The sequence below is a fragment of the Colletotrichum higginsianum genome, assembly GCF_001672515.1.
Source record: "Colletotrichum higginsianum IMI 349063 chromosome 7 map unlocalized unitig_7, whole genome shotgun sequence".
NCBI classification, from domain to species: domain Eukaryota; kingdom Fungi; phylum Ascomycota; class Sordariomycetes; order Glomerellales; family Glomerellaceae; genus Colletotrichum; species Colletotrichum higginsianum.
Genome location: NW_017263917.1, coordinates 348,798 through 376,775, shown reverse-complemented (window position 1 = coordinate 376,775; position 27,978 = coordinate 348,798). Strand labels below are relative to the sequence as shown.

At 54.7% G+C, this 27,978-nt stretch overlaps 11 protein-coding genes across 11 annotated transcripts; 4 read left to right on the top strand and 7 right to left on the bottom strand.

Annotated features, from left to right (window-relative positions):
- Positions 1–347: 347 nt before the first annotated feature.
- Positions 348–2,320, bottom strand: CH63R_09810 (C6 zinc finger protein; the record flags this gene model as incomplete). Its single annotated transcript, XM_018304784.1, has 2 exons — positions 348–2,136; positions 2,310–2,320. The coding sequence occupies 2 exons, from the start codon at positions 2,318–2,320 to the stop codon at positions 348–350; spliced, it is 1,800 nt and encodes a 599-aa protein (XP_018154208.1).
- Positions 2,321–3,633: 1,313 nt separating this feature from the next.
- Positions 3,634–4,651, top strand: CH63R_09809 (BZIP transcription factor; the record flags this gene model as incomplete). The annotated part of the gene is given in 3 exon segments (XM_018304783.1): positions 3,634–3,686; positions 3,697–4,010; positions 4,161–4,651. 3 exon segments carry the CDS (start codon positions 3,634–3,636, stop codon positions 4,649–4,651), a joined length of 858 nt encoding a protein of 285 aa, XP_018154207.1.
- Positions 4,652–6,920: 2,269 nt separating this feature from the next.
- CH63R_09808 (uncharacterized protein) lies at positions 6,921–7,936 on the bottom strand (the record flags this gene model as incomplete). The annotated part of the gene is made up of 3 exons (XM_018304782.1): positions 6,921–6,952; positions 7,054–7,146; positions 7,237–7,936. The coding sequence occupies 3 exons, from the start codon at positions 7,934–7,936 to the stop codon at positions 6,921–6,923; spliced, it is 825 nt and encodes a 274-aa protein (XP_018154206.1).
- A 1,263-nt stretch (positions 7,937–9,199) lies between these two features.
- Positions 9,200–9,691, bottom strand: CH63R_09807 (EC35 protein; the record flags this gene model as incomplete). Its single annotated transcript, XM_018304781.1, has 1 exon — positions 9,200–9,691. One exon carries the CDS (start codon positions 9,689–9,691, stop codon positions 9,200–9,202), a length of 492 nt encoding a protein of 163 aa, XP_018154205.1.
- A 1,140-nt stretch (positions 9,692–10,831) lies between these two features.
- On the top strand, positions 10,832–11,338 carry CH63R_09806 (uncharacterized protein; the record flags this gene model as incomplete). The annotated part of the gene is made up of 1 exon (XM_018304780.1): positions 10,832–11,338. The coding sequence occupies one exon, from the start codon at positions 10,832–10,834 to the stop codon at positions 11,336–11,338; it is 507 nt and encodes a 168-aa protein (XP_018154204.1).
- Positions 11,339–12,306: 968 nt separating this feature from the next.
- Positions 12,307–12,759, bottom strand: CH63R_09805 (uncharacterized protein; the record flags this gene model as incomplete). Its single annotated transcript, XM_018304779.1, has 2 exons — positions 12,307–12,457; positions 12,557–12,759. 2 exons carry the CDS (start codon positions 12,757–12,759, stop codon positions 12,307–12,309), a joined length of 354 nt encoding a protein of 117 aa, XP_018154203.1.
- A 3,178-nt stretch (positions 12,760–15,937) lies between these two features.
- On the top strand, positions 15,938–16,219 carry CH63R_09804 (Glycoside hydrolase family 3 protein; the record flags this gene model as incomplete). Its single annotated transcript, XM_018304778.1, has 1 exon — positions 15,938–16,219. The coding sequence occupies one exon, from the start codon at positions 15,938–15,940 to the stop codon at positions 16,217–16,219; it is 282 nt and encodes a 93-aa protein (XP_018154202.1).
- A 1,727-nt stretch (positions 16,220–17,946) lies between these two features.
- On the bottom strand, positions 17,947–19,563 carry CH63R_09803 (Glycoside hydrolase family 79 protein; the record flags this gene model as incomplete). The annotated part of the gene is made up of 1 exon (XM_018304777.1): positions 17,947–19,563. The coding sequence occupies one exon, from the start codon at positions 19,561–19,563 to the stop codon at positions 17,947–17,949; it is 1,617 nt and encodes a 538-aa protein (XP_018154201.1).
- Positions 19,564–20,433: 870 nt separating this feature from the next.
- Positions 20,434–21,828, bottom strand: CH63R_09802 (Oxidase; the record flags this gene model as incomplete). The annotated part of the gene is made up of 3 exons (XM_018304776.1): positions 20,434–20,991; positions 21,069–21,314; positions 21,379–21,828. The coding sequence occupies 3 exons, from the start codon at positions 21,826–21,828 to the stop codon at positions 20,434–20,436; spliced, it is 1,254 nt and encodes a 417-aa protein (XP_018154200.1).
- A 1,965-nt stretch (positions 21,829–23,793) lies between these two features.
- CH63R_09801 (uncharacterized protein) lies at positions 23,794–25,124 on the bottom strand (the record flags this gene model as incomplete). Its single annotated transcript, XM_018304775.1, has 6 exons — positions 23,794–23,841; positions 23,901–24,418; positions 24,468–24,555; positions 24,596–24,664; positions 24,724–24,823; positions 24,943–25,124. The coding sequence occupies 6 exons, from the start codon at positions 25,122–25,124 to the stop codon at positions 23,794–23,796; spliced, it is 1,005 nt and encodes a 334-aa protein (XP_018154199.1).
- Positions 25,125–26,123: 999 nt separating this feature from the next.
- Positions 26,124–27,927, top strand: CH63R_09800 (Major facilitator superfamily transporter; the record flags this gene model as incomplete). The annotated part of the gene is made up of 5 exons (XM_018304774.1): positions 26,124–26,252; positions 26,348–26,516; positions 26,588–26,739; positions 26,815–27,628; positions 27,689–27,927. The coding sequence occupies 5 exons, from the start codon at positions 26,124–26,126 to the stop codon at positions 27,925–27,927; spliced, it is 1,503 nt and encodes a 500-aa protein (XP_018154198.1).
- Between the last annotated feature and the right edge of the window lie 51 nt (positions 27,928–27,978).

Sequence of the window (27,978 nt, the reverse complement as noted above, 5' to 3'; positions counted from 1 at the left end):
GTGGGTCCATGTGCCGGCCGGAAGATAGATTCCGCCCCGGGGCTGCCACAATCGGGAGGGGCCGAGGTGCAAAGATGAAGACGATTTTACGGAGCACACTGATGGCATACACTTGATGACGAACACTTGATGACAAACATTTGAAGACATGCATTGTTTGCCACTTGTAGCTGTGGGAAGAGTTGGGTATCGATCAATTCAAACGTTTTCCTAGCCGGGGCCCCCAGGAGAAGAGGGGACGTCCATCCACGACTTCGACACTTCAGGGAAACATGACACATCTTTAGCACAGACGTCAATAGGGAAAACGCGTGCCAGCGCGTCATTTCATTAACCGGGGGGTGCCATCATGTCATGATGAAGCCCGCCCCGCTCAGCGGCCTCGTCTTCCACTCCAACCCCTCCGCCTCGCCCCGGAACTCGGCCGCCTCCTCGACGAGCTCCCACCGGCCCGTGTCGGGGTCCTTCTTGAGCGACCGGAAGATGATGGTCGCGCCGGCGTCCTCGAAGATGAACTCCCGCCGGCACAGCCGCCGCCACTGCTCCGCCGCCGTGCCGCCCCCCTTGGCGTTCTCCGCCTCGAGCTCCTGGTTCTTGCGCAGCACCGCCAGGAACGCCACGCTGTCCCAGAGGCCCTCGCGGCGCGGGTACGCCTCGAGGATGCGCGTCGCGTTCTCCCGCACGAGCGGGTCGCGGCACGTCATGGCGACGACCGTCAGCTGCCACGCGAGCCCGAACTCCATCGAGAAGACGTGGGCCGCCGAGCGGAAGTCGCGCTGCTGCTCGCGCAGCAGGATCTCGACGACGTCGTTGACCTCGCGGCAGTAGGGGGTCATGGAGGCGATGGTCGCCTCGTCGGCGTACTTGGGGAAGAAGCTGTGGAGGAACATGATGAGGTAGTGCATGCGCAGGTGCAGGATCTTGAGGTACTCGCGGCGGTCGACGTCCGCGTCGGACAGCGTCTTGTTGTAGAGCGGCTCGAAGGAGCGGCGCCACTGCTGCAGGCTCGCGGCGGACTTTTCGCAGTAGGCGAGCAGCTCCGGCTGCGTCTGCATGGCCTCGAGGATGCGGTCGATGCCCTGCTCGTCGACGACCTCGTCGAGCTTGAGGTCGTCGACGACGCTGAGGAGCAGCGGGCCGAGCTTGGCGATGCGCCGCTGGCACGTCTTCCACCACGCGTAGGCGTCCTCGGCGTCGTGGAACACGTCCGGCATGGGCGTGCGGCCCTCGCCGGGGTCCGTGTAGCGCTGGATCTGCATGCTGTACGTCTCGATGGTGTGGCCGCGCGCCTTGAGGCCGCGGATGAGCTCGTAGGCGGGCGAGCGGCTCGCCTTGACGCGGCCGCTGAGCACGGTGCGGCTCTGGACGTCGAGGTGGTTGTACAGATCCAGGACCTCGGTGATGAGCTGCCTCGGGTCCGGCGCCAGGTTCCAGATGCGCTCCTCCGAGTCGGCGCTCGTCAGCAGCTCCTGCAGCAGGACGAAGCCGAACTTGACGTGCTGCAGGGCCGAGTGGCGGTTGCCGCGCATGGCCTCGAAGGCGACGAAGAGGATGGACAGCAGCACGGCCTCCTGGATGCTGGCGGTCTGGAAGTCGGCCTGGCCCTGGAGGCGCAGCGCCTGGCAGTAGTGGATGATGGCGTTCTGGTAGTGCGGGCTCTGCAGCAGGTTGGCGATGGCCGTGAAGTTGCGCGTGACGATGTAGGGGCCCTGGGCCGTGAAGGCCCGGCTGATGGCGCCGATGCCGATGGCGGCGTGGCGCAGCGCCGGGTTCCGGCGCGCGAGCTGCGGCATGGTGGTCGTCCACAGCTTGGTGCGGGAGAAGGGGGCGCCGCCGAGGGAGACGCGGACGAGGTCGTTCCAGTCGTCAAAGTAGACGCTCTGCATGTCGTCGTCGAAGTCGAGCGTGTTCATGTCGGGTTCACGGATGAGCACACGCGGGCTGCCGCCGCCACCACCGCCGCCGCCGCCTCCGCGATGGCACGAGCGGTCCGGGTTGAGTCTCTCGACCTGCACCCGGGACGACGCCTTGGCTCGCGTCTTCCGCGGCTTGACGGCGTATCCGTCGCAGATGCCGCGGGTCTTGAGGCAGTTCATACAGTGGGGTTTGGCCTCATCGCACTTGATGTGCCGTTTCCTGGTTTGAAGATGGTTACATGAGGGAGCCGTTGGGCGGAGTGAGAGATTACAAAGTTCCAGCAACTAAACTTACTTGCCTAGTGGAGAGGAGCGAGCACAAAGAGGGTCAACAAAACACGCCAGATTGGGTAAACAGACCACAGGGGGGGGGGAGGAGGAGACAAGACTTACAGGTGACACATCCTGTCCTCACTTTGGGGGTGCTTGTGCGGGTGTGTCGAGGACGGTAGGCGATGGGTGGTGGTCTGCCGACGCCGGTGCCGTTCTCGCTCTCAAGGGACCCGGCCAGGCTAGGAGCGGTCCGTGGCGACAGAGCGGAGGCGGTTGATGTCGACGCCGTATCTGCAGCATGAGCTGGATCCATTCTGGATGACGAAGAGGGGGCAGTTAGGGAGGGTTTATCCGAGTGAGGGAAGAGATATGCGAGGCTATCGGTCGGCCGATGAGCTCCGTGTACCGACAGACGGGACGGGCAGGGTTCGGACTCGAACCTTGTACAAACGCCGATGGGTTTGACTCGGCAAGGGGTCTGTCCAGACCGTTCTGCAGGTCGGGGATTTGTTCGTTTGTCTCCGGGAGGGTCTGTCTAGGTTGAGCAGCAAAGGTAAGGCAAGCAACAACAGATGGTTATCGGCCAGCAGCAGCAGCACAGGTTGGGATGAGATGAGATGGGGGGGTCTAGAGTCCGGTATTTGCTGGATATGCGCCTGGTTGTTTCTTGACAGATTCAGAGCACAGAGCGATTGTGACGTACTTTGGCCGCGGCAGCTTCACATTATTGTCACGTTTGTCATCAAGATGACCAAGGGGCGAGTGAGCCAACGGCGGGCGAGGCATTTCAGCCTGTGAGTGATCACGCGCGGTGGTGATCCTGGATTGTGCGATGAGCCGGGCTTGGTGCATATCAGAGTTGTGAAAGTTATGCAAACACGATGCAGCTCGGCTAGTTGCAAGCGCACAGGTTCATGCATCGGATCGAGATGAGGCAGCGGGCACGTACCCCGGGACATGTACCCAAAATTACTTTTCAAGACTCCAGCACGTCCGTCCCTCAGCACACATCCCAGTGCATAGGTAAGTAGGTACGTACCTTCTTGCGCCATTGCTTGTCTCACTGATCCGGTTTGGCGCGCTGCCACTGCTGGTATGCTGACTGCAGGCGTCGTAAAACTGCCCGCGCCCGGGCAGTGAGAAAGCGCACGCGAGAGAGGCAGAGAGACAGAGAGCGCCAACGTTGGGGCAGCGGGCGTCTAGGCCATACGGCCGCCCCCCCTCACCCCCCCAAATCCACCTGCTCTTCTCAATCTCACGGGGGCTTTCACAGCATCTCACAAAGTGCATATAACACACTTCCGTCCCCGCGTCCATCTTCATCCCTTTCTTCTCCTTTCCTCCTCACCACACTTCTCGCAAGCCGAGATCCCTCCCCCCCGTTCTACTCTCTGAACTGCCATCTAACGGCCCCTCGTTAACGGGGCCGCTACACTCTGCAATCATGCCGGGCGCAACTGCAACTGCAAGCGGCGCCACGCGCCAGACCGCCACAATGTTCTACCAGCCCCAGCAACGGGCTGTCGCATTGGGCGCACGATAGTTCAACTTTGCCCGACGAGGCCGGTCTCCTCGACGATCTCCAGTATCACCACCACCACCAACAACAACAACAACAACATCACCAACTACAGTCGTCCGCCGCCGCCGGCCTCCCGGGTGCGGACTTTGGGCTCTTTGGCCCTGAGTCCGTCCTCGATCCCACCCTCGCTTTTCTCGACCCTCTTGACCCGTCTCCTTGGGACACGCTGTCGTGGACGTCGCCCGCTTCTGCGACGCCTCACCTCGGTGCCAGTCCCCTCGACAACTCGCTTGGCCAACGTAAGTCACTTTCACCTACCATCTCACCGATTTGTTCACCCATTCGTTCGACACCGAATGAGTCAACGACCCCCGTGGTTGATCCTCCTCCCTCCCCTCCCCCTCTCTACCATCTATCTATTAAGCCAGGTCCACTGACTATATATCCAGCATTCCCGTTCATCGACACCTCGCCACCTACCCTCTTCGACACGTTCCCCGACCCCTTCCCAGACACCACCACCAACCTCTTCCCGCCCCAGCTCGATCCCTCCTTCGCCTCCAGCTCCAGTTCAGGCTCCAACCCCAACTCCAACTCCAACAGCCCGAACCAGCCTCCGCCCCTGGACATGGCAGCAGCCTACGCCGCTGTCTCTTCGGGGGCCCCGCCGCCGCTGCTGCCCTCCCGCGCCTCGCCCAACACCTCGGACGGCCGGGACTCGGACGTCGCTACGCCCCACGCCGACAAGATCCTCCGCCGCCAGCGCAACACCATTGCCGCGCGCAAGTACCGCCAGAAGAAGGTCGACCGCATCGACGAGCTAGAGGCCATGCTCAAGGAGATGACGCGCGAGAGGGACGACCTGCGCATCCGCCTCGCGCGCCAGGAGGCCGAGACCGAGGCCCTCAAGAGCATCATGCGCGCGGACGCCAAGAAATAAGTCTCCGAGCCAGCTCCTGGTCTGGATTGTGTGTCATCATGGGAATGGAGTTGTTTTTTTCCATGGGGGCAGGAAAAGGGGGTGTTCTTGACGCAAGTCGAGACGATGTCTCCGGTGCTGTCGTCGTTATGTAGCGATGTTTATTTGAATGGAAATGGTTACCAATCGCTTCTGCTTGCCTTATGCCGCCTTGCACCTCTTATCCTGAACTTGCACGACAGTCGATGGTTGCGTGTGAACTTGAATAATTCATACCACGAGCTCCATGCCGTCTCGTTCCATCTCACGGGGCTTATATACTGTCGTTCTGCTATGCCCCCGTCATGATGGTTCACAGTCGACCGCAGATGGCTCATCCAGCACGCCATCCTACTCCTATCACAGTCGAGCCCTGAGCATCCCGACTGAATAACCAAAGAGGGGTATGTCTGTTATCTATCGTACCCAGATTGCTGTTTCCTCTCAGCTCACCATTGCGGCCGAGTCCATCAAAATGGCTCAGCATGACTCTCGAATAACCTCATTCAACCAGGGAAATATAAAACCTGCGACCCTCATCGCTGTGACAACATCTCCATCTCAGTCTGTCACCCAGGACCGTCGTCCCTTGAGATCCCCCCTCGATGGGATGGGGGTGCCACTGGCTCGTGCTCAATCTCGGTTTCATCCCTTCCCCCAAGGCCATCACCACCATCCCAACCGACCTCTCCACTCTCCACTCTGCCTCTTACGAGATGCGGCGAGGGACGTACCCGACTAATCCCTGCTAGCGCGGATGAATCATCGTGAGCCACCCGCCGTCACCCTTGGCGTCCAGCCCACGATCTGACCACCCACCCGGCCAGCCAGCCAGTCGCTGATCGCCCTGCCGTTCGCGGCGGGCCTGCGTTGCCCACGGCCCACGGATACTTTTGTCCACCGATAGTCCGACAGCACAAGGCGCCGCCAATGGGGACGCGGGAATGTGCGAGGACACCGAAGGGCGTCTCGGTGCGTTTATGCACTTAAGCGGATGTTTATGGTTCACGGGGTACTGATTAAGGTAGACATCGTTAAATCGAGGCCTGTACTAATTCTGCACAAACCTGCATATCTCTGCACATCTGTGTATATCTCTGCATATCTATGCACAGCGGAGTTACCATCCCAACTCGAAAAGGGCTGCATGCCCCCCTCCCTCCCCCTGACCTTACATGCTTTCTGTCCACCCTTCATCTGTACCTTCGACACATGAACTGACTGGTTGGTTAGATCTCAAATTTCTCCAGATTGGCTTTGGCGTTCCCGGCGAGATTGTTCGGATTAACTTACCAGCGAAACAAACGTGTACATCTTACTTTCAACACCCCCGGAGACTCGGCGAGATGTGACGCCGTGCAAGTGGACAACGGTCGGCGTCGCTATTTGGTGGGTGATGTTGTTCCCAGCAGTTCGGTTGATGCTGCGAATCATACGAGGAAGCGTCTCAAGCAACGCTTTCATTGCAGCTGCCCGTCAGTTGAGCCACTCCAAACAGAACAAGGTCTTGTATGCCCCAGCCAGAGCTCACTCGCATACTTCTGAGACGGACGTTCTTCCAAACCCTGGATGTTAGAGCGGCTAGGAGAGTCCGAGGTCGACATGGCCAGTCGTGCTCTCGTCAAATGCCTCTTGGTCTAATTCTTCGTTGTACCCTGCGCCGTGCTTAGGGCGGGTGACACCTCTCATGCTTGGTTTATAAGGGTACTTGGCTTGTGAGGTGCCTGGTGTAATCTGGGGGAGTCCGTGGGTCTACCCTCACCCACATAAGAGGGCATTTGCATCAAGCCTAGGGATCTCTAGACTTGTCCTCCGTCATACTGATGCTGATTGATACACATGCCTTTAACCTTTACTAACCACCAACCACAAGCCTTTCACTCTGATCCGGCCAACCTCCGAGACTGGGGAGGAAGACAAAGCTGAGCTAGGATCTTCACATTGAATCGAGTCAATGGGCTTGCCGTAATTACCTCTGCATTATTGAATCGTCGACATGGAGGCGATCGCCACCAATTTTATCTACCCTGACCCCGCTGTAACTTCACTCATGAGATGTACTGACCGACCAAAGCATGGGACGGTCTTTCGATCAATCGAGGAACTCGGAACTCGGAACTCGCGACAAGACCAGTATGTCAGTCAACAGCTTGACGAAACCAACGCCCATCACCCCGTCCTTCTCGTCAGGTCCAGGGCGATGTGTGCCGGACGCCAAAAAGCAACGAATGGCCCATGAAGCCTACGGGACTCAAAATGCCCCGGATATCCCTCCGCCGCCCGCTGAAAAAAGGGTTGTTAGCCAAGACAATTCATCGAGATGGAACCGTCTCAGTGGGGGAATCAAGAAAACAAAAAATCAAGCCCGTGCGATGGCGACGTACCTGGTCCCCAGGAACCCCCGAATCCGAACTCTCTGGCCTGCCTCATCTTCCTTGCCACTAGACGTTCGCGCCACAAGTCAGCTGCTGCGAACACTGAATATCAAGACCGAGGCTGCGGACGGAAGCCATCCCGGAAAAGAAAAAAGAAAAAAAGAGGAAAAAGAAGGCCCCGGGACAATTCACCTCCGTCCATCCCCTCGACCACCTTTGGGGCATTCGCCACGCCAAACTCCCACACATGGCAGCACCACAGGGCCACGAGCATGTCGAACTGGCCGCGCGGCAGGGCCGCCGTCACGATCAGGCTGTGCCGCCTGCCCGCCTTGTCGTCGTGCATGACGGCCACCGCGCCCCCGCGCGCGTCCGTCCACTCGCGCCCGTCGGTGGCGAAGACGGCGGCGCCGTCCTTGCAGAAGGTGGGGATGCCGTACTTGCTGGTCTTGCCGAAGACGTCGACGGGCACGGCGGTCGAGCGCGCCGCCCGGCCCGGCCTGAGCGAGCCGCCGCTCTTCTTGATCCCGAGGGCCGGCGGGTCCGGGAGCCGCCGGCTCGCGCGCTGGATAAAGTACCGCGGCGTGTCGGCCGGCAGCTTCTCCCAGCCGCCCGGGATCGAGCGCATGTGTCTCAGGTCGTAGATGTGGCGTTCGCGGCCCGAGCCGTCCCTGTTGGGCTCGACGCGCGACAGCTGCACCTCCGTGGTGATCTTCGAGAGGTCCGCGATGCCCAGGCTCAGGCGGTACAGCGGCGGCGAGTCCGGCGTCAGGGCGTGGATCGCCTGCCCTGCGAGGACGAGCGTCGTCGGTTGCGAGACGTCCTGGCCGGGCGGCGCTGCCTCGTCGTACGATGGGAGAGACGAGTCAGCCGACTCCTTGGTTTTCGACATGGTCTACTTCGGATGACCTTCAGAAGCACTGGTCAAAGTTGGCCGGTGGGTTAACGGAAAGCGAGAGAGATGCTATAAGATACGAGCGGGGAGGCAGGGTGTAGTAGTTTTGTAGCTTATCTTCGCAACGTAGCACGCCGCCTACTTGCAGGCTGTGTCGACGTGGCTGCGCCCGGTGCTAGCTGCATGTATCGCCAAGCTCCAGAAATTGGAAAATGTGGAACTAAAGGGTGATGTCCGGTGATCAGAAATATGGGCGTCGCTTACACTGCCGCGCACCCTGTTGTGCTGGGAAAACGCGTCGATTCTTGCTGGGTGATTTGGCGATAGAGCGAAGATGGAGGTTTTAAACGTCCTGAACAACAAGAGACATGCTAGGCAACACTGATATACCAGTCTCAATCACCTAGGTATACTGGAGGGCAATGTAAGTTACGTTCCGGTACGATAGACTGGTTGGACTAATGAATGAAAGAAGCCAGTGACTTTCAATACCTGCGCATAAGAGAAAGCTCCCTGAATAATTAAACCTGATTGGGACACAACACTTAGTCTTGATTTGTGTAAACAGAGATAGCGTGGGAAAACGTTCACCTATGTTTTCTTGTGGGCTTATTGCAACTGCAGTTGAGCAGTGCGTCCTAACAGGCCAATCTAAGTATGCTGCAAAATCTCTGCCATAGGGTCTTCCTGTGTACAACCTTACTATAACAGATGCTGAGGAAGGAAAAACTCGGGGGGGATAGGATAGAGGACTGCCTAGAGGCCAGCGTACTACTGAGAATAGAATGACGGCTATGTTCTAACAAACGCCTAGAAGACAACTGTCACTGGCCGCCATAACAAGTGCGCTAGCGCTCAAAACAACATCAAACACCCATGGGCCCAACGGTCAGTTTTTTGAGGGAGCTATGCGGCACAAAGTGCTCACTCGTGAAGAACGCGGGTTGCTTTGACATGGAACACTCTTCGATGAATCCAGCTGTATGTATTGTATATTTTGTAACGACTGTAAATGGGGGTAAACCCTCACCTGCGCCAGCGCGTCGATCCCCATTATGCGAACGTGTTCCTCCAGCGTATACTCCTTCTAAAGTTGCTCAACAAAATTGTCTACAGGACATAAAGCCATTCCTCAAAATCCTCCTGTTGATCCAAGTCGGTTCCCGCCCCTCGAGCTCTTGTAGCCGCCCACAACCCCCCCCTTTCCTACTCCCTCGTCCGGATTCTACCACTCTTTGGCCCTGCTTTCTTCGAGAGAACTCAGTCGACAAAGACATTCTCTTCGAAAAGCTCAACACCTCGCTTGGAGAGCTTGATTGTCTTCCACTGGCCGTCCACATTCCTCTCGACCTTGGTGATGGCCTCCCAGGGGATGTGGTACTCGACCGCGAACTCCTGCTCGCTGGCGTAGGGGTACGTCTTGCCGGCCTTTTCGTACTCTGCCGCGACGTCCCAGATTTGTTCCTCAATTTCGTCAGAGTTGAGGTGATAGAGGTACTTGGAGCCGCCCTGTTTCTTGGCTTCGTTGATATCGACCGTGGTGGGGATGTATCGGTTCTTCATGGGATGCTTCAGCTGCTTTGTCACATGCTCAAATAATGTACCCTCCGCATGATCGTGGTCGGCCCTGGACTTGAAGCCCCCGGCCTCTTTGATTTGCTTAGGGCCACGACTATCGCCTCGGTAGAGAGTCACGGCGCTCACTACCGACGCAAGAAGGCCGAAAAAGAGGATGAAGGAGGAGGTATGCATCTTGTGCTGGAATCTTGCACGTTCGATGTTTGGGGTTGTTGTTATTGTTGTTGTTGTAGGTCTTGTCGGGGTAGGGGTCTATGTTGTGAGCGTGAATATTGGCAGAGTGACTTGAATGTTTTGGTTGTGGCTTGTCGTTGTCTGTGATGATTGAACCGAGAAGACGAGAACAAAAACTTCATTTATACATTTCTTTCTCCTGGATTATCGCGCATCGTTGGCACCCGCTTCCAACACTCGTCAGACGTGGTCTGATTCTACAAGCAGAGGGGACATATCTTGTCGGCGCCATGGCCTTTCTCGGGGACATTACAGAAGTAGGCCATGATCTCAACGCAACAGTCCCACCATGACGACTTTTGTCGCCGTGATACTTGGTTCTGTCTGCCTTGAGAGCCAGATTACAGCACTCATTTCGTGTGTCAAGATGGCTTTCCATTAACCTTGCCCGGCTAGGGTTCTGTGCACTTGGACTTGGGGGCGCCAAGTTACCACAGCCCCAACCTGGCTTATGTCGCCGTGCTGCTTGGCCCTCGACACGTAGAGGCCAAACCATCCTAGGTCCCCTCCAGGTTTCAATATGATAATTGTCGCCGTGGTTGGCCGTACCCATCCGGGGATGGCAGTGCGGTCCAACCTGGCCGCCTTCTGTTATGATTCGCTGACCCCAATGATAGATATGCAGTTGGTCGCACGGCGAGTAAGGAACAGCTGGTTTTGTTTGTTCGCCTCCAACTGCATTCATAGGGGGAAATGTTTGTTTGTGTTAAGCGCCCGCCCCCAATGCGGCATTCTTCCAACGCCCACAACGTTACGTCACGGTTGGGACTCGCCAGGCTTACTCACACTCATCAAAGGGGACAATAAGACACACCGCTCGCCCCCTTTCTGCGGGCAGGGCCATTTCCAACACAAACAACACTCAACTTACCTACCTTACACCAGTCTCCGATCGCCATCATATCAGGAGTTGCACCCACAGCATTCAGTGGTACGTGCCAAATGTCATGGGGAGGAGAAAGAAAAACCGAAGAGAAAATGAAAACTGAATCGGACCACCTCCCTCCTCCTCACCAGACGTTTCTCGATGCTGACGTGCAAAGTAAGGCTTCAACAGTCACGATGGATCGACCTTACCCAATGCCGCAGCCGGCCACCGCCCCGTGGGGTCTGGCCATCACCGACAGCGACTTTCGGAAGCTCAAGGCCGGCCTCCAGGTTTATAGCATGGACGATAGATGGCATGTTTCATTCACGGAGCAGCGCAAGAGCGACACCGTCACCATCCACATCGTTCGTCACGGGAGCTACGAACTCTACTCGATCGTCATCAAGCCAGGTGACGGCTGCGCGGTAATCGAGACCATCAACTGGGCGCAGGACCAAGGCGGCAACCGCATCACGGAGGGGATAGCCAAGATGCACGTGGTGATGTTAACCAGACGTAATATGGAATGCGAGTTCGAGGGGCTTCCCGACTGTGACTCGGAGGACTTTTTTGACGAGCCTGCTCCCGGCTCTTACGACACGCCCAACTTTCTTTCCAACGGCACCAACACCAACGGCACCAACGGTACCAACGGTACCAGCGGCACCAACAGCATCAATGGTACCAATGGCACCAACGGCACCAACGGCAACCACTGAGGACTCTTCGGTCCTCTGCACCAAGTATGCAGGCTATGATAGGTCCAGTAACCAATGCAAAAACATACCGCGCGACCCTTTCAAGTCATCAATCGTGGGGTAAGCAACAGCAACTACCATGATACTGTTTCTGATACCCAGGTTCCAAAGAGGCCTCAATGTGACGCTTCTTTGACGTCGTTGACGGAGTACCTGGTGCGAATCTCTCTAGCGGAGGGCCAGCAGTCCGTGATCTACTAGACGTAACCTCTGGCAACATTGTCAAGCCCAGGAACCTGAACGTAAGCCAGTTGATTCGACAGATTGTCGGAACTGAGTCGGCCGAGAAGGTGGACCACTTGGAGTACTGGTCCTCCGGCTTAGCCGGGTCCGGCTGTGAGGCCTTGTAGAACCCGAAGCCGGCCTTGGCGGCGACCTTGAGGTTCGACGCCGTGAGCGGCTTTCACCTCTTGATGCCGGCTAACAGGTTAGCCGGCCTGCTCGGCGATCTTGTCGTCGTTCTTGAGCGAGTTGGCCAAGTTGGACACGATGCTTGACATGGGCGTGAAGGCCAGCACGGTAGTCAGGGACAAGCCTCGGAACTTCTCTCGTTGCTAGAAACACTTGGTGGCTTTTGAAGATAAGCAAGGGGCGTATTCAGCTATTCAGTGTCGGGGGCTAGATTTCGCGGGGCGCCGCTGTCAGTCTGTTATGGCAAAAGTCTGGATCTTTTGCGACAGCAGTCGGCAGTTTTCTGTTCACTGAGACACATGCGCCACACTGTGGTTTAGACATGGAGAGATCTCTGATGGTCCGAGTCAACAATAAATCGAGATTTGTCTTGCTCCTGACTCTTCCTTCTAGGCTGGAGACGCCCTTCCGAGCGCCCCGGTGAAGCTTGGTTGGACGAGACGCGTCTGGCGTCTCACAACGATCTCAAAACAACACACTCTCGCCCAGGACAAAGGTCCCCGAAATCAAGCTGCAGGTCACCCCAATATACCTGCGTAGGACATGGTCAACGACCAGCAAAATAGCAGCATGTAGCAGACTACGAGTGCTGCCTCGTGCACCTTCTCGACGCCTCTGATTCTAAAGACCGCCTCGGCAAACATGGTGGCCGAGAGAATGACCAGTGCGCTTCCCGCCCTCGTTAGCGACCAGTGCCAAACGTGATATTAGCTGAACGGGGCGTCGGAAGAGAGCGCCTCCATTCTCGATACTGACGCAGGAACTCACCCTCGGCGACTCCGGGCGATGCGGCATACGAAGCCGTCAACGTCGAGACGACAGTGTCCGTCGCTGACTGGTGTTCTTGCGGGGCGCGGCTCGTTGGAGCCTGAGTAGTCGCAGTCGCGGAGGCAGTCCTGGATATCACCGCCTTGATCCTTTGAGGTGCCCTTCGCGCCGGAGCTCGTGCTCTTCCGAGGCGTGTCGTCCATTGCTGACGCGTTGGCCCCCCCCCCCCCCCCCCCCCCCTTGAGGTATTCCCGAGGAGGCGACAATGTGCAGTTGGAGACTAGTATTGTAGTTGTGATAACAAAAATGTGAGTCTACGTCTGCAAAGTCCAGTGTTGACGTCGGGGTTGATAATCGTCGAGATGATTCTCAAGAAGAGATGGCAGCGTTGCATGTCAGACCAAGACGTGCGAGATGGCATTATCCATGATCATTATGACAGGAGGCTCTCGATTATGAGGTCTTGAGGAGCCACGAGCCGAGTTCCGAGGTGGATAGCAATAAATGGGTCGACGATGACAACGCCTGCGTCTGCTGCCCATGGTGCAGACTTCCAACACGCCTTTTCCCGTTCATAGGTCAAGGTCATTGTCAAATCTATATTCTTACACTTACTGTGTAAAGACCTTGGTTGAGAGGCCATTAGTAGTATTTCGAATCCAACCATGGCGTGGTAGGCTCACTTGGCCTGATGCAGACTGAACTGGTTCGTTTGAGGCCTTTGTCTCGAGGAGCCAACGTTGGGTACGCCAAGGTGGATGAATATCCGAGCATCCGAGCATCCGAGTGCGCCCCTCTCCTGAGGACCAAGGGAAAGACTTTGGTCATCAGAGGACTTCTTACTTGCATCTTTGCTCCTACGGCTCCTCCAGCAGCTTGTTGGCGAAGGGAGACATGTCCAGCGTTTGCTCGATGTCATTGTCAAAGTTCCGATGCCATTGATACAAGAAGTCTGACTCGTCACTGAGAACCAAAAACGGACGTCCATCCAGTTTTTGCTCATCGTTCAGACTTGTGGAGTTGTACCTTAGTAAGCGGCAGCCGATTGCCGCAACTATTCCCCGACTTTCCTATTCAGCACTTCTCAATATAAGAGTCCCATCCTTATGGTCCCGGTCTGCCACACCCACAAAAGGACAGCTCCGCTGATACCCACAGCTAGGGAACCCATTCAGGTAACACCGCGATCTTGTTGCACCTAGGCGCAGCTCTTTGAGCCAACCAATGGTCACACAACCGGCCTATTAGTCCATACACTTCCAAGCCCCTTCCAAAGCGAAATCACCTATGCTTGTCTTCTTCCCCTATTCCACGGTGCGGCCATCGTCGTCCTATGACCTATCGCTACAGCGGCTTTCGTCGGCTTTGGGCCGAAAACCACTAACCAACCTCTCACCCACACCGAAGCAGTGTTGGAACTCTTTTCATTTATCCCCATCGTCTATTCCGTCCCACCCCCAATCCCCACCCCCCTTTCCCGTTTCCGGTGTAAGTCGTTGTGAGACGAGTCGTCCAAGAACCGGCAGGCAAGCAGGCAAGCAGGCAAGCAGGCAAGCAGGCAAGCAGGCAAGCACCATGCCCATTTGACCCATCATAATGTTACAACAAGGGGTCCAGTAGAGGGCTAGGTGACTAAAAGCTTGATAGTCGCCGTTACTGAGACGTAGCCCTGCCGGCTGCTTCGGAAACCCCTCATCTATAACTGCAGAAGCTTTGTCTCGGCCTATTGTTCGCCCGAAACTGGACACATAACGACTCACGATAAGGCAACCATACGGTTTTGCGCGCCAAGAGGCCGTTAGGAAGAATGGTCCAACGAGTTGAACATCTCAGCACAGTACCGGCAATATGATGACACAAGCCTGCTTCGATCTTCCACTGCACGCCCTCTCAGGAGACTAAGCCGTGAGTGAGGATAGTCTTAAGAACATGACGGCTACCGTCTCCAGTACATCGGCATATCAACCTCCACATCGGACCGAGACGGCTGGTTTCAACGCTAGAATAAATAAAGATGCGAGTGTCGATCGTTGGTAGTCGTCGGTCGGTGGGGTCGAGAAGGGGGCAGGGAGGGGTACATCATAGAGACTTGAGCAGGGAAAGGAAAACTCGGCAAAAAGATAAGGGCTGCAGTCTGTTATATCCCGTCCGTCTGGCGAGACCGGACAAAGTCACATAAAGATAGCAGACACTAGGCCGTAAGCTCGGAAGGAGAGGCAGAAGCCGAAGATGCCACTGTGAGAAAGGAAAAGAACTGCGATTACAGCTTCAGAGACAGGTACGACAAACTTGCTTGGCTTTTGATGAATCTCGCACTATCATCGTAGAAGCTCTACCTACAGAGTACGCCCACTGGGGATTGTCTCTTTTTTTTTTTTAAGGGGGGGGGGATTGCCAAGACTTGTTTCTTCTCGTCCAAGAAGCACCATTGGTAGCAACAGCATAGATCAACACTATTGTTGGCTTCCCAATGTCGCTGAAACAAGGGTTGAGGACTTACAACCCTCTTCGGCCTCGGCTCGGAGACGTGTAGACAAAGCAAGCTACCATCGACTTTTTGCAAGGGGCATGACAAGTGATTTAAGGGCCCCTCCCCCCCTGCTTTAAGCGCTGCCTAATTATCGATGCACACTAGTCTGGACGGACTACTCCCGAGAACAAGGAGCTTATGAGGTTATTCCAAGCCTCCACCCGCCCACTCCCTGAAAGGTGTTAGCTCAGATGGGCCACCACCCAATCACATGCGCAGAAACGTCCACGCCAAAGGTCATGCCTATCGCTTGCGTTCACAATCAACAGAAAATTACCCACTTCCACGTTTTTTCTGCTTCGCCTCTATGTCCCCAGTCACGAGGTATCTTACTCGTGTCGGCCGCTTTACAGCACACCTTGGCAAACGGCCTTCCTCTTTTGACCTTCGGCCTGACTGCAAACCAATTATTCGGCATCAGGAGACCCAGAGGTGGATTGCCCAACTAGGCCGTTGATTGATTCTGGTGGACATCCGGGTCGCTGGCTCTGACTCGGGCGACGAGAGTAGGGCCTAGACACGAAAGGGCGAGAATGTCACGACAAAGCGAGGATACGAAAAATCAAGAAGGATACGACAGAGCGAGGATACGAAAAATCAAAAAGGATACGCGAAGATTGGACAAAGTTGTATTCGGTCCTGGAGCGTCGTGGGCCTATAAAGCCTTTGCTATTCTGCTGAAGCTCAAGGTTATCGATCCTTCGCCTCATCAGATCAACTGCTCTCATCATTTTACTCCCAACTTGTCTTACACAACTTTGTCTCTCACATCCGTTTCATTCACCTTCACCGGCCTACCAAAAACCACCTCGTCACCAAGAGCAGAAAAAGCCGTCAACCCCAACGCGACCATGCAGATCTCCAACGTCCTCGCCGCCGCCCTCCTCGCCATGAGCGTCTCGGCCCAGAAGACCGGTCCCAACGGCAAGCGTATCTGCGTCGGTGGCGCCATCTCGTGCCAGTACCAGAAGGGCCGCTGCGCCAACATCTGCGGCGACTCCTTCGTCAACGGCCAGGGCACCCCGGCCTTCATCGACCCCAACTGCTCATGCCCCGAGGGCCAGGCCGACAACAAGTACACCGGCGCCGCCTGCATCGACGTCGTCCGCGCCCTCGGACGCCAAGGGTGCTGAGCGTGGTCCTCGTGGCGCTGCCTGTATCGTATGAGGGGTTCAGGACAGCTAGGAAACTGGGAGAATATTGTGTGGAAAGGACATCCGGAGGCTGATGCCAGGGTTTCAATTGGGAAAGCAGACATGTCACATATACCATCAATGTCGGGCGCACAATAAGGTTGATACACATTCGGATGTTTGGGTTGTTCATCCTCGAGAACACACAAGAAGGCGTCCTCAGGTAGTAACAAAAGGGATAGCAACACGGCCATTTCATCTCCCAAGTGATCATATTTGAGCCTCTGTCGTTCTCTACTTTAATCTTCTTGACAGATTTTCTAGTATTGCGACAGATCATAGTCCCAACGGTTTCAAAAGATGCGTATTCGAGTGTCTCCCTGATATACTCTTTGGCGCTGCTTACATCTAGTGTAAAGTTTTTGTTGTCGCTTGGACCTAAAGCCTCCTTTGCGGCCTATAACTGTAGTAACAGTGTTGTTATTGTTTTCGTAGCCATCAGTATAGATTAATATTTCTAAGGGCTATTTAACAATTCTAGAAGCATATTTCCCCTAAGGAGAACTTAGTGCTAAGCTGCATAATAGCATAAGTTAGTAGTTCTTATAGGACGCTAAGATAAGTTAGTAGTTGCCTTCATAAAAACAAAAAAAGAAACGCAAACAGCACAAAGCGCAGTGTTGGGCAAATGAAAAATCTGTCTCAAAGTATCATTATAATCTCATTCTGTTGGCATCTGTACGATAACGTTGTGGCGAGGTAGGGACTGTCGACAGACGAATGACTGAAGACAGAGAATATGTTTTCGAGGCGTACAGGGCGGCTGGTCAACGGTCTTTGGGAATGAACTTCCTAATTTCCCCCATTTTGAAAAGGTCCAAGGTCACGATCGACTGGTAAAAGACTCAAACTTCCTTGTTACCGGCAATGGAGCGACGGTTCAAGTCTTGGAGTGCTAGGCCAACTCTTTTGACCGGCGATTCCGTTTAAGAACTACAGAGCTGCATTAACCCAAGTGACTAATAAATCATATAGCTAGAATTCTACAATAAGCTTCTAGAACACAGTCAGATTTCATTCTTCATTCATTATATCTGACTCTATGAGACGTTTTCTTAAGAACTGACAAGGAATTTGCGTGTCAAAAGTAGGAGCTATAGGTCACACGCGTGACGCCACGATGGTGGCCACAACCCGGCAATCGCAGGGCACCACTCGGGCAATGCTAGAAGCATATTACATATAGATTTGGCCACTTGCAAGTGGGATTTCCTTGACTAGAGCATCTAACTCACTGGACTGTTGAAGCCAACATTTGGCAGGATCGTCCAAGTTACACACAACACACACACCGGTTGCCTCCATTATTCTCGAAATGTGTGATTAATCAGCAAACATTCCCTAGTTTGCCCTACTGGGTTGTGATGCCAAGCCATAGAAATTCAAATAGATTTTATGACATGGCACCTATGCTCGCTATTCTTCACAACATGAAAAAAAGGTGATTAGTTCCGCTATGTACAAGATCTAGTAAGGTAGTATAAATGTGGCGCAAAACAAAAGAGTAATTCACTGCATGCAATCAGTAATATAGTCTCTTTAGGTGAAGTCTGGTTTGATACTTGTTCTGTTTTGTCTAGATATTGCCTTCTATCATGGCTACATTGCAACCACTACTGTTGGGACTGCTTTGACAACCGTAACTTGTGCGCCAAAAACCTCTGATTTCACAACCCATACACCTCCTCCTCGTCGAAGAAGACCAGGACGGCTTCGCTGCCCCTCACCGCCACGGCTCCATCTTCACCGACCGTCCCGATATCGACATCCCCCACCGGCTCGCCCTGCGGGAATGACTGTCCCGCCCACGAAGACAGCTTGCTATCGCCCGTGTTCACATACGGCGCCGTCATCCGCTTGATGCGCACGCTACCCCCGCTCCCGGCGTGCATCAGGCTCGACAAGTCGAGATGGACAGTATAGTCCGAGGTCGAGTTGGCATAATACGGCTTCATGTTCACGAGCGCGAGCTTCGACACGCGGTCGTCCACGTAGAAGGCATACGCGGCAAAGGACTCCGCGCTCACCCCGGACGGCGGTGCCAGGGCCCGGACGCGGGTGCCCGGGACGGCGAACGCCTCGGCCACGAACAGCTGCGCCAGGAACGAGGGGAGGGCCCGGGCGGGGCCGCGCTTGGCGCTGTCGCGCGGGTAGAGCATCGAGTAGGTGCTGTAGCCCGGGGTGCCGTTCTCGCCGGGGGTGTTGAGCTGGTCGCGCGACTGGAGGGCCAGGGTGGCGCCCTGGTGCAGGTGGACGGCCGAGGCGTTGCGGGTGGCGTAGAGGAGCTGCGTGTCGACGACCCAGAGGGCCTGGGCGAAGGTGTCGGTGACGTTGGGCGCGCCGGAGCAGCTGACGGAGTTGTACTCGCCGATGTTCCAGCGCGCGCCGGCGTCGAGGGCGGCGCGGGCGGACGGGTAGATCTCGTCGTCGCAGTAGCGGGCGAGCTCCGTGTGGTTGAGGATGTTGGGGATGGTGGCGAGGGCGGCTCGGGCCGGGTCGCACGTCGAGAAACCGTAGGAGTGGATGGAGTAGACGCCGACTTGGCGCTCCGAGTCGATGCCGGCTGGGATGAGGGCGACGGGACGGACCTCGAGGCCGGAGTCGTCCGTCGTCGCCGACGACGCCCACCAACGCTCGCTAGGGATGTCGGAGAGGCCGGTGGCGTTGACGGCGGCGTCGATCTCGCGGGTGTAGTCCTTCCACTGGCGGACGTACGCTTCCGTCGAGAACTCCCAGCGGCTCTGCTCGTAGTTGGTGGGCTCGTTACCGAGCTCGTAGTACGCGACCTTGTCGCCCTGGTAGGTCACCGAGGCAACGGCCAGGTCCCTGGCGATGTCCAGGCTCTCGTTGCCAAAGTTCAGCGTCGAGATGAACTTTGTGTCTTTGGGGAAGTTATCCCAGCTGCGGTAGTAGTCCGGGCCGACGGTTGTGCGCCACACGCCGCCTTCGGGGCTGGTGGTGCGGACGGGGTCACCGCCGTTGGGGTCGAAGACCATGCTGTCCATTGTGATGCCGCCGGGCCGGATGACCGGGTGTCCCCCGTGCTCATGGATGCGGTCGAGCAGGCTGAAGGTGAGGTTGTTGGGCGCGCTGGCGTTGCCGAAGAACTCGACCCAGAAGGCTGGCTCGAAGGAGAACGAAGCGAACGAGTTGGTGTGTGGTATGGAAGCACCGAGAGCGCTCCGCGGAACACTCAAGCTGGATGAGTTTGAGCAGCTTCTGGAGGGGTATGCCCGACCAACTCCAGCGGCCAGGAGAGCTGCCGCGGTCCAGAGAAGTACCATGCTGATATTGTGAATAACGAAAAGATAGAGTACGAGTCAACGGTCCCTAGCTATCCAGAGAGAAGCAACGAAGAGAAGAGTTTTTACAATAGTGTTCCACATGAGAGAGCAGATGTTTATACTAGGCCCCTTCCCCCCTTGAACAGAAGGCTACAACATGGACGGTATGAATCCTCCCGAGGCGCGCCGGTGATGGCATCACCGTGCTGTTGACGCGGATAAACTCAGGCCATCCTAAAGTATCCAGTTCCCGTATTGAACATCTGGTGGCTGTGATAGGCGCGGATCGTCCGGTCTGGGGATGCAGCGGGATCGTCCTGCTTGTCAACATGGGTAACTCTGAGGAGACCTTGCGGAGAAGCGGGGAGAAGAGTGGAGAAGCGTACCGTCATGTCATCACTCGGCAGACAATTGCTTCTTGTGGTTTTGCCCAATTCAAGGAAATTGTCGTACCTGTGAGGGGTATCGAGAAAGAGACAAAAGTCAGCTGCGAACTGGCGTCTCGGGGGCCACTCAAAGTGATGTGTATACTCACGTGGTCGAGAAGAATGAAGACGTAGCTCAGATCATACATGATGATTGTTTTCATTCATTGCTCTGACAACCTGGTACCACAAGGAGGGAATTGTGCTTCAAAGGCAGAGAGTGGAACGAGTATAAAGACGAGACCCTTTGAAGTGTCTTTTGCTTATAATGGTGTCCTAATCTACAGATTACATCTTATATTGGAAAAAAGAATGGTAAAAAATACTCGCTGGCAAACCAAAAGCTCATTTAGCTACCTAATATGTGCGTTTCCCACTTTGCCAACCCGAGCAGTGCTTCATAACGATTACAAAATTTGCGACGAGGAATAGCTGACTGCTAGCTTTAGCAGGCCGGGGTCACAGGCGCCTTCGCAAAGTATGTCTTGTAGTAGACGTTGTCCCCGACGTTCCTGGCCACGCTGGGAGGGGTGTTCAACGGCCCGCCCAGGCCGTTCGGGTTGGGGAACAGCAGACTCGGCGCGTTCGGCGAGAGGACACTGCTCGGGCACCCGAGCGCCGTGCCGCCGAAGTGCGGCTCCAGCTTCGCGATGGCCCACGACGCCGCCGCGGCCACCTCCTCCGTCGTGCCGGCGACGAAGAGCGGGACGATGGAGTTGATGCCCTGGTACACGTCGCACAGCAGCGTGGTGGCGTTGAGGTTGCCCGTGCCGAGCTGGGCCACGCCGGGCACGACCGGGTTGCGGATGTAGATGGCCGCGAGGCCCTCCAGCACCGTCTGCACCGCGCCGTACGGCGTGGCGCGGCGGTACCAGTTGGCGGGCCACGTCTCGGGGACGTACTGGAAGTCGCCCGTCTTGCTGTCGTACTTGGCCCCGATGATGGAGGAGATGGACTCGTAGTTGGCGACGCCGCCGAGGCCGTACGTGCCGTTGCTGAAGAACTGCGGGTGTGGAGGGGCATCATTAGCATTGTACTGCAAAGGGTCGAGCTTGGGTGTATGTGTTTCTTCGGCTTTACCTGAGGGTAGAAGGCGAAGGCGCCGACCGAGACGATAAGTGGGAAGGGGAAGTAGTAGATGTAGGGGTTGTTCTTCTGCGAGAACATGGACAGCTGCTGGTACTGGGTGCCCATGTTGGCCAGGTCGAACTGCTTGGTGCCGCTCTTCGCGACGATGTCGACGTTCTGCTTGAACAGGCGGGACGAGAGGTGATGGTTGTCGCCACATCCGTTGTAGAAGTCCTCGCGGTTGGGCGAGATGTCGGCCTGAGAACAACTGTCGTCAGATGGGAGATCCCCCAGGATATGGCCACGGAGAGTTCGAACCTACCTCAACCGTAGAGTGTCTGTTGAGACCGCCGACGCCTCCTGGGCCAGACCCCAGGTAGAAGGACTCGGTAGCGATGTCCCCGTTAGCTAGCACAGCGAAGACGCCCAGGATCGTCGCGATGTCGGGACCCATGTTGAAGCCGCGCGCGGTGGCCTCGATGACCTGGCCCAGGTTGACGTGGCCGTCGTGGGGGAGGTAGCCGTGGTTCGCGAGCAGGTTCAGGCCGGGGCATGGTCCTCTGCTGTCGCCGGGGCCCGGGGCCTTGAACTCGAAGCCCGGCTCCGGACGCTTGTCGTTGGGGTTGAGGGTGCCCTGCGCGACGGCTCCGAGGAGGCCGCTAATGGTGTTTGTGAGCGAGCCGACGAGGTTTGTGAGGAGCTGGGGGTCCGGGTTTGCCTCGGGTTCCGGGCTGCGCTTGAGAAGCTTCTCGAGGTCCTCTTTTGTGGCCATGGACGGGAAGGCCGTTGCCGAGGCGGCCAATGAGGCCAGTATAGCACCTTGAAGTCTCATTTTTCTGGGGGTATTAGTGAGAATAGGAAAACTGTAAAATGGAATCGGGACAAGTCAGTCGTAGGGGACCTGAGAATGCTCCCAGCAACGGAATGGACGACTATATATATACACATTTCCTCCACTGCTCCAGTGAGCACTAATTCGAACTGGCGACATCATCAGAATAGAAGTCGTCAAGTTGAGATTACAATACAAGCTCTGGCCGGTGATGTCAGGGGCATGCGTCCGAGGTCAACACCTTTAACGGTGTGGCCCCGGCCACTCCCCGGCGAGTCCAGCACTGACTTGGCGACGCGGGATCCATCGGTTCCGACAGTAGCGGCTTTAGCTCGCGGACATGGCGTCGATGCCACGGACTTTGCCCCGGACTTGAAGGGTGTTGCGAATGTTGAACTGTCCAAGTCAATCATTGGGGTGGGAAGACGCAACGCTAGGCAGATGGACCATGACCGGTATTAATTCCGCTTCGAAATCAACATTTTCCACAAGCGCGATAGCTTCCATGAGCGCTTCGGATGGAGGGTTTCTGCTAGAAACGCTATAACGCAGCGTTGTTCGCATGACGTCCGTTCTACGTGGTCGGTTCCCAACAGCCTCTTGGACTGAAGGGGATGGATGGCCTTTACAGGTGCTTTGCCTCCTCAGTGATCTCAACTCCAGAGAAGCACGCCCCCGCACCTAAGCCAAGAATACTTGACGACGGACTCTTTGGGTAACGGCTCATCGTCTAGCCGATAGGCTAGGTGAAGATCGACACCGGCGGTCCAGCACTAGACCCCGGCACAGACCGCGGCAACCAAAGCAACGAATCTAACGACGCGTTGTTGCAGATCATCATCAAATACTTATCCTATTAGCTAAACTCTCTTGAACCACTTCTCTTATGAGTTCTGCCGTCGTCATTGGCGGAACGACGTGGACGCAGGCGACGAAACTCTTTGTTGTGGAATACTTAGGCTCGTTTTACAATTTCGAGTTTCATCATTCCTTTAAGAACTTGCTCAGAGCTGCGATGAGAGCGGGTAGCATGATGAGCTCCCACATCCTCATCTTGCGATTCACATTTCAGCATCGTGGATGATGTCACTGAGGTTGATCAGCCCGAAGTGTAATTTTGAATCAGCTAAAGATCCGATAAAGCACATAATCTCGCTGCATCCACGAGTCCAGACCTAATCAGGTGTCTGGCGACAGCTCAGCAGCCAGCAACCTTGGGTACATTGGTACATTGTGTACTAAGCGAGCGATGTGTTTTCAAAATGTCTATTACAGCTAGGATGAGAAACAGAACAAGTTTTTATGGTTTAATGCTTGTTTTCCTTGGTTTTTATGATGAGAATTCGAGCATGGGTTGAATGCATGACCCTAAATATGCCATGCCCAGGTCTGACATCAGGCCAGAGACCACGTCTTTCTGTAGAGAGTTCTCCTTTCCCTCTTCATCTTAGATACTCGCACAAGTCGCCACAGCCCGCTGCAACACGTTTGCATTGGACTGTTGCAGTCGCCTAGCATAGAAATAAGCAAGCCCAAGATTACAAAACAACATCCACTGCAAGAGTAGAGTAAGTAGTAAAGTAGAATGAAACCCATCGCTCCCAACGGACCGTATTGATAACCAAGAAATTTGTTACCACGTGGGAAAACTGGAAAATCATCTCATACAACAGTTCAATGTCCCATAGTATTCGTCGGCGGAGGTACTGACTCTAAGCATAGTCCTCAGAGTCGAGCTTTGGTTAAGGTATAGACAAACCTAACAAGTTAGTTAAGTCTTTATGCAGCATAGAGTACGTTTCGTAATCAATCATTCTCCTTATTTCTAAACTACTACCTGAAAGATAAGTCTGTTACCCTCAGTCTTGAATGCTTTCCATCGTAGAAGAAGTCTTCACCTAAGCATCAGAAGAAGGCTAAGGCGTTGGGAGGGCTTGCAACAGCTCCCGGAACCTATGAGACCTGTGGTCAGTCGGAGACGCAGTGACTGAAAGAAATTAAAGTAGACTTACGTTCATAGGAGAGCTTGACAGAAAGAATATGTATCGACCTAGTGAGGAGCAAATCCGAGAGACATCTTCCAAATAAAAGAGCTCTCCTATTGGCATGCCCCAACCAGCGAGAAGCCACTCATGCATGTGCCATTCTGTGTCTTTACAAGGCCAAACCTCCAGCGACCTGCTGTCTCCGCAAATTGCTGCAATCTTGTTGTTCCACAGAAATTCAAGAAGCTCCTGTGATGGCTTGATGCCGATGTTGTCGGGTTTGTTCGTCTTGTAATGATTGTTGAGCGTTTCCCGCTTCTCGGGACTCATCAATTCGTACTGCGATAGGTAGCCAAATCGAATTATGATGATATCGCCTGGTTGAAACACATCTTTGCTGAGGCCTTGCTCGTTCAAGGCTTCAATAAGCGAGCTGAATGGCACTTCATAGGCCGTGAATGCGTCGACATCAAGCCCGCGTTTCTGAGCCCAGGCATACCAGTCGATGAAAATAGCACGACCAGCAATGCCTTTTCTTGACACATCTGACATCGTTTTAGCTTTGTTGGTGGCAATAGACGCAAAGACGCTTACGTTGTATCCCGTTCGGGATAGGTGATTCAGCAAAGTCCCTGGCAGTGCGCCCCATGTAATACAGCTGCACCGATGCATCAGGACTTTGCTACATTATGCTAGATTCTTGAACAAGGAAGTGAACTCACGGCTTGATCCTGGTATGCATAATGCCGAAATCCATCCCATTGTGAGCTGCATTGGGAGTTGAAGCTCCACTGAGATTTACAATGTCAGATTTTGCTCTTCTCATTTTCAGACTTCCGTTCTTGCTTACCTCATCATCATGAGCATGCTTGAGAGGCGCCTTGTTGATAGTATGCAATTCAAGCAATTTACGTGCAAACTTTGGGTATGAGGCACCGGTCATGGACCAGCTTTCTCGCAACAAGTATCAGTAAAGGTTCAAGAGAATTGGCCTTACACGCTCCTTCTAGATCAAATACCAGAAGTAGGAAGTCCAAATGCGTAATAAGTAATGGGCAGCCATACTTACTTGAGAGACACCCTTTGACCATTGATGATGTTTTCCTTGGCTGCACGTGCGACGACATCATCCGTAAGGAGATTGAGAGTGCCGAGCTGGTCGTCTGGACCCCAGAGACCCCACGCGTTGCCGTGTGGCCCTGTTTTGTTAAGAGGTAGTTCCTCAAAGCTCGGATACTTATCTGGCACCATTGTGATAGATGAGGAGCCTGAGCATCTGAGAGCAGGATTTAGAACAAAAAGAAAGGTTGATAGGTGATGGAGCAATACTACACCCTCGTGGAATGAGTAGGTGAAGCGGCCTAAGCTTAAGGCACCTCTTTGCTGATGAGAATATGAATCTTTTGTAGCAAGACCTGAACAGTGATTGCAAACCCTTAGTCAAGCTTCCCCGTCGACGCTTTTGACTTCAACTTTGTCGAGGTAGTGACGAATTGACGATTGATTGTTTGGTATGGGCGGTGTGGGCCTGGAGTGTGTCCGATAGCGTCGGTCCATCATACGCAGCAGCTGGACCGGAGTCAGTCCGCTCGACGGGGAGGCTCCGGTCGTGTGAGAAACATGAGTGGGCTCAAGTCACACGATGCTAGGCAGAAGGCAATAGTCTCCGTCATCACTGTTTACATTGCCCCGGATATTACACAGAATCACCAATGAATCGTTGGATGTGAACGAGGCCGACGGTATGGGCCTGGAGTGTGTCCGATAGCGCCAGTCCATAATACTCAGTAGATGCACCGGAGTCAGTCCGCCAGACGGAGAGGCCCCGAGCATGAGAGCCTCAAGTAAGCTCAAGTCGCAACATCCCTGGCAGAGGGAACGGTCTACCCCACATTCTAACTGATTGTGACCCTCTCCACGTAGTTCAAAAGCTTGTTTTTGAGAGAAAATGCGGAGGGAGTGCGGAGATAGAGGTGTAAAGGCCGTTACCCCGGAGCGAACTGGGACTCTCTCTACCCAGTCAGCCTGTTCCAAATCCCTACGTGTTCAGTTTCTACGAGGTAAGCTTCGTAAACATCGGATTCTGTCCGGTTTCAGTTGCCTAAACTCATAAAGAGCCGACGCCTCTTGAAGTGAAAAATCCAAACATCGTTCCATACGCATGTTTTCCTTTGACTGCGTAACGCGTTCATATCTACGCCGCTCAGATCGACTGACCAGACATTCTTGGCCCAGAAACAGGAAATCAAAATGTCGAAGCCGGAGGCCAAATACCTAGAAGAGACTGGGGTTCCAGGCCCCTATTCGTCCCTGTCCTCTGATGATGGAGAGTTCATGCAAAGATACGAAGGAAAGACTGGTCGTGCAGTGGTCAGAAAGGTGAGAAACTCTGACGGATGCAGGGGGATCGCAGAGAAAAAGCTCCGTCCGATTCTGCATAACGAATGCTAATGCTTATATTTGGCAATGTGTAGATTGATTACAGGCTGATTCCCATCATGGGCCTTCTTTACCTGTTGGCCCACATTGACAGAGGGAACATCGGCAATGCGAAAATCGAGGGCATGGACAAAGACCTTGGTCTCACGGGAAACCAGTACAACATCGCCAGCACAATCTTTTTCGTCCCTTATATCATCTTTGGTAATGCTCCACACCCCCATCCATATGCTTGATATCCGGAAGCACAAAGAACTGACTCTCGGATCTTCCAGAGATCCCCTCGAATATCGTGCTCAAGAAGGTTCGGCCTAGTCTATGGCTATCCTTCTTGGTTCTTTCATGGGGCACTGTTATGACACTTATGGGAGTGGTCAAAAACTTCCAAGGAATGGCTATTTGCAGAGTGTTTCTTGGATTATGCGAGGTAAACCCATCGGAAAGGATCAACTGATCTACCCCCAAGCCTGAACTGCGCTAATCAAGGATCTCTATTCCATAGGCCGGCTTTTTCCCAGGCGCCGTTTACATTGTTACCACCTGGTACCCCCGACACGAGCTCCAACAGCGCCTCGCCATTTTCTACACAGCATCAGCCTTCTCGGGCGCTCTGAGCGGCCTTTTGGCTTTCGGAATCGCTCGTATGGATGGCGTTCGTGGCATAGAGGGCTGGAGGTGGATATTCCTCATAGAAGGAGCCGTGACCATTGCAGCAGGGCTTGCGATGCCGTTCTTGATCCTGGATACTCCGGAAAAGGCCAAGTGGCTCAGCGAGGACGAGAAGCGCTTCATAGACTTGCGTCTCCGCTTGTCGGGTGTTCGCTCTCAAACCCAGGAAGGCGACAAGCTTTCCTGGCGTTTGCTTTTCCAAACCATGACGGATTGGAAGATCGGCCTGGGAATCTTGCTTGCGTGGGCCAATTCCGTGCCGAACGCCGCGTTCAAGTTCACCATGCCGCAGATCATCAAGCAATTGGGATTCCCCACCGCGACGGCCCAGCTGCTTACCATTCCTCCGTATTTCTGCGGTGGTGTGGCGGCATGGGTTACTGGCAGAATGTCAGACAAGTTTACTTGGCGCATGCCGTTCATAGCCGGGCCCATGGCTGTACTCGCGATAGCTCTTGGTCTTCTATTCCATTACTCTGCCGATGTAGCCAACAACGTACCGGCCATGTATGTCGGCGTCGTGTTGGCTCAGATCGGCATATACCCACTCCTCCCAGGCATTACTGCATGGATAGGCAACAACTTAGCTCCGTCATGGAAGCGGTCCATCGGAATTGCGTGGCTTTTAGCGGCCGGCAACTTGGGGAGTAGGTACATTTTCTCCCCGAAACACAGCACAAAAATACTGACTCTTACTCATTTCTTAGGTCTCATTGGAACAAACATCTTCTTGGATAAGGAGGGCCCGCAGTATCCTACTGGATATGGAACATCACTGGGCATCATTTGCCTGGGACTTATAGCAGCCTTTGCGTTGGAATTCTTTCTGTGGAGTTTGAACAAAAAGAAGGCACAACTCTCCGAAGCTGAGATTCGCCAACAATACTCCCAGGAGCAGTTGGACCGCATGGGCGAGAAAAGCCCTCTGTATCAGTACACTTTGTAATTCGTGTGTTGGGATCGAGGATCCGGGTTTTCAATTGCTCCATTTTCAGTC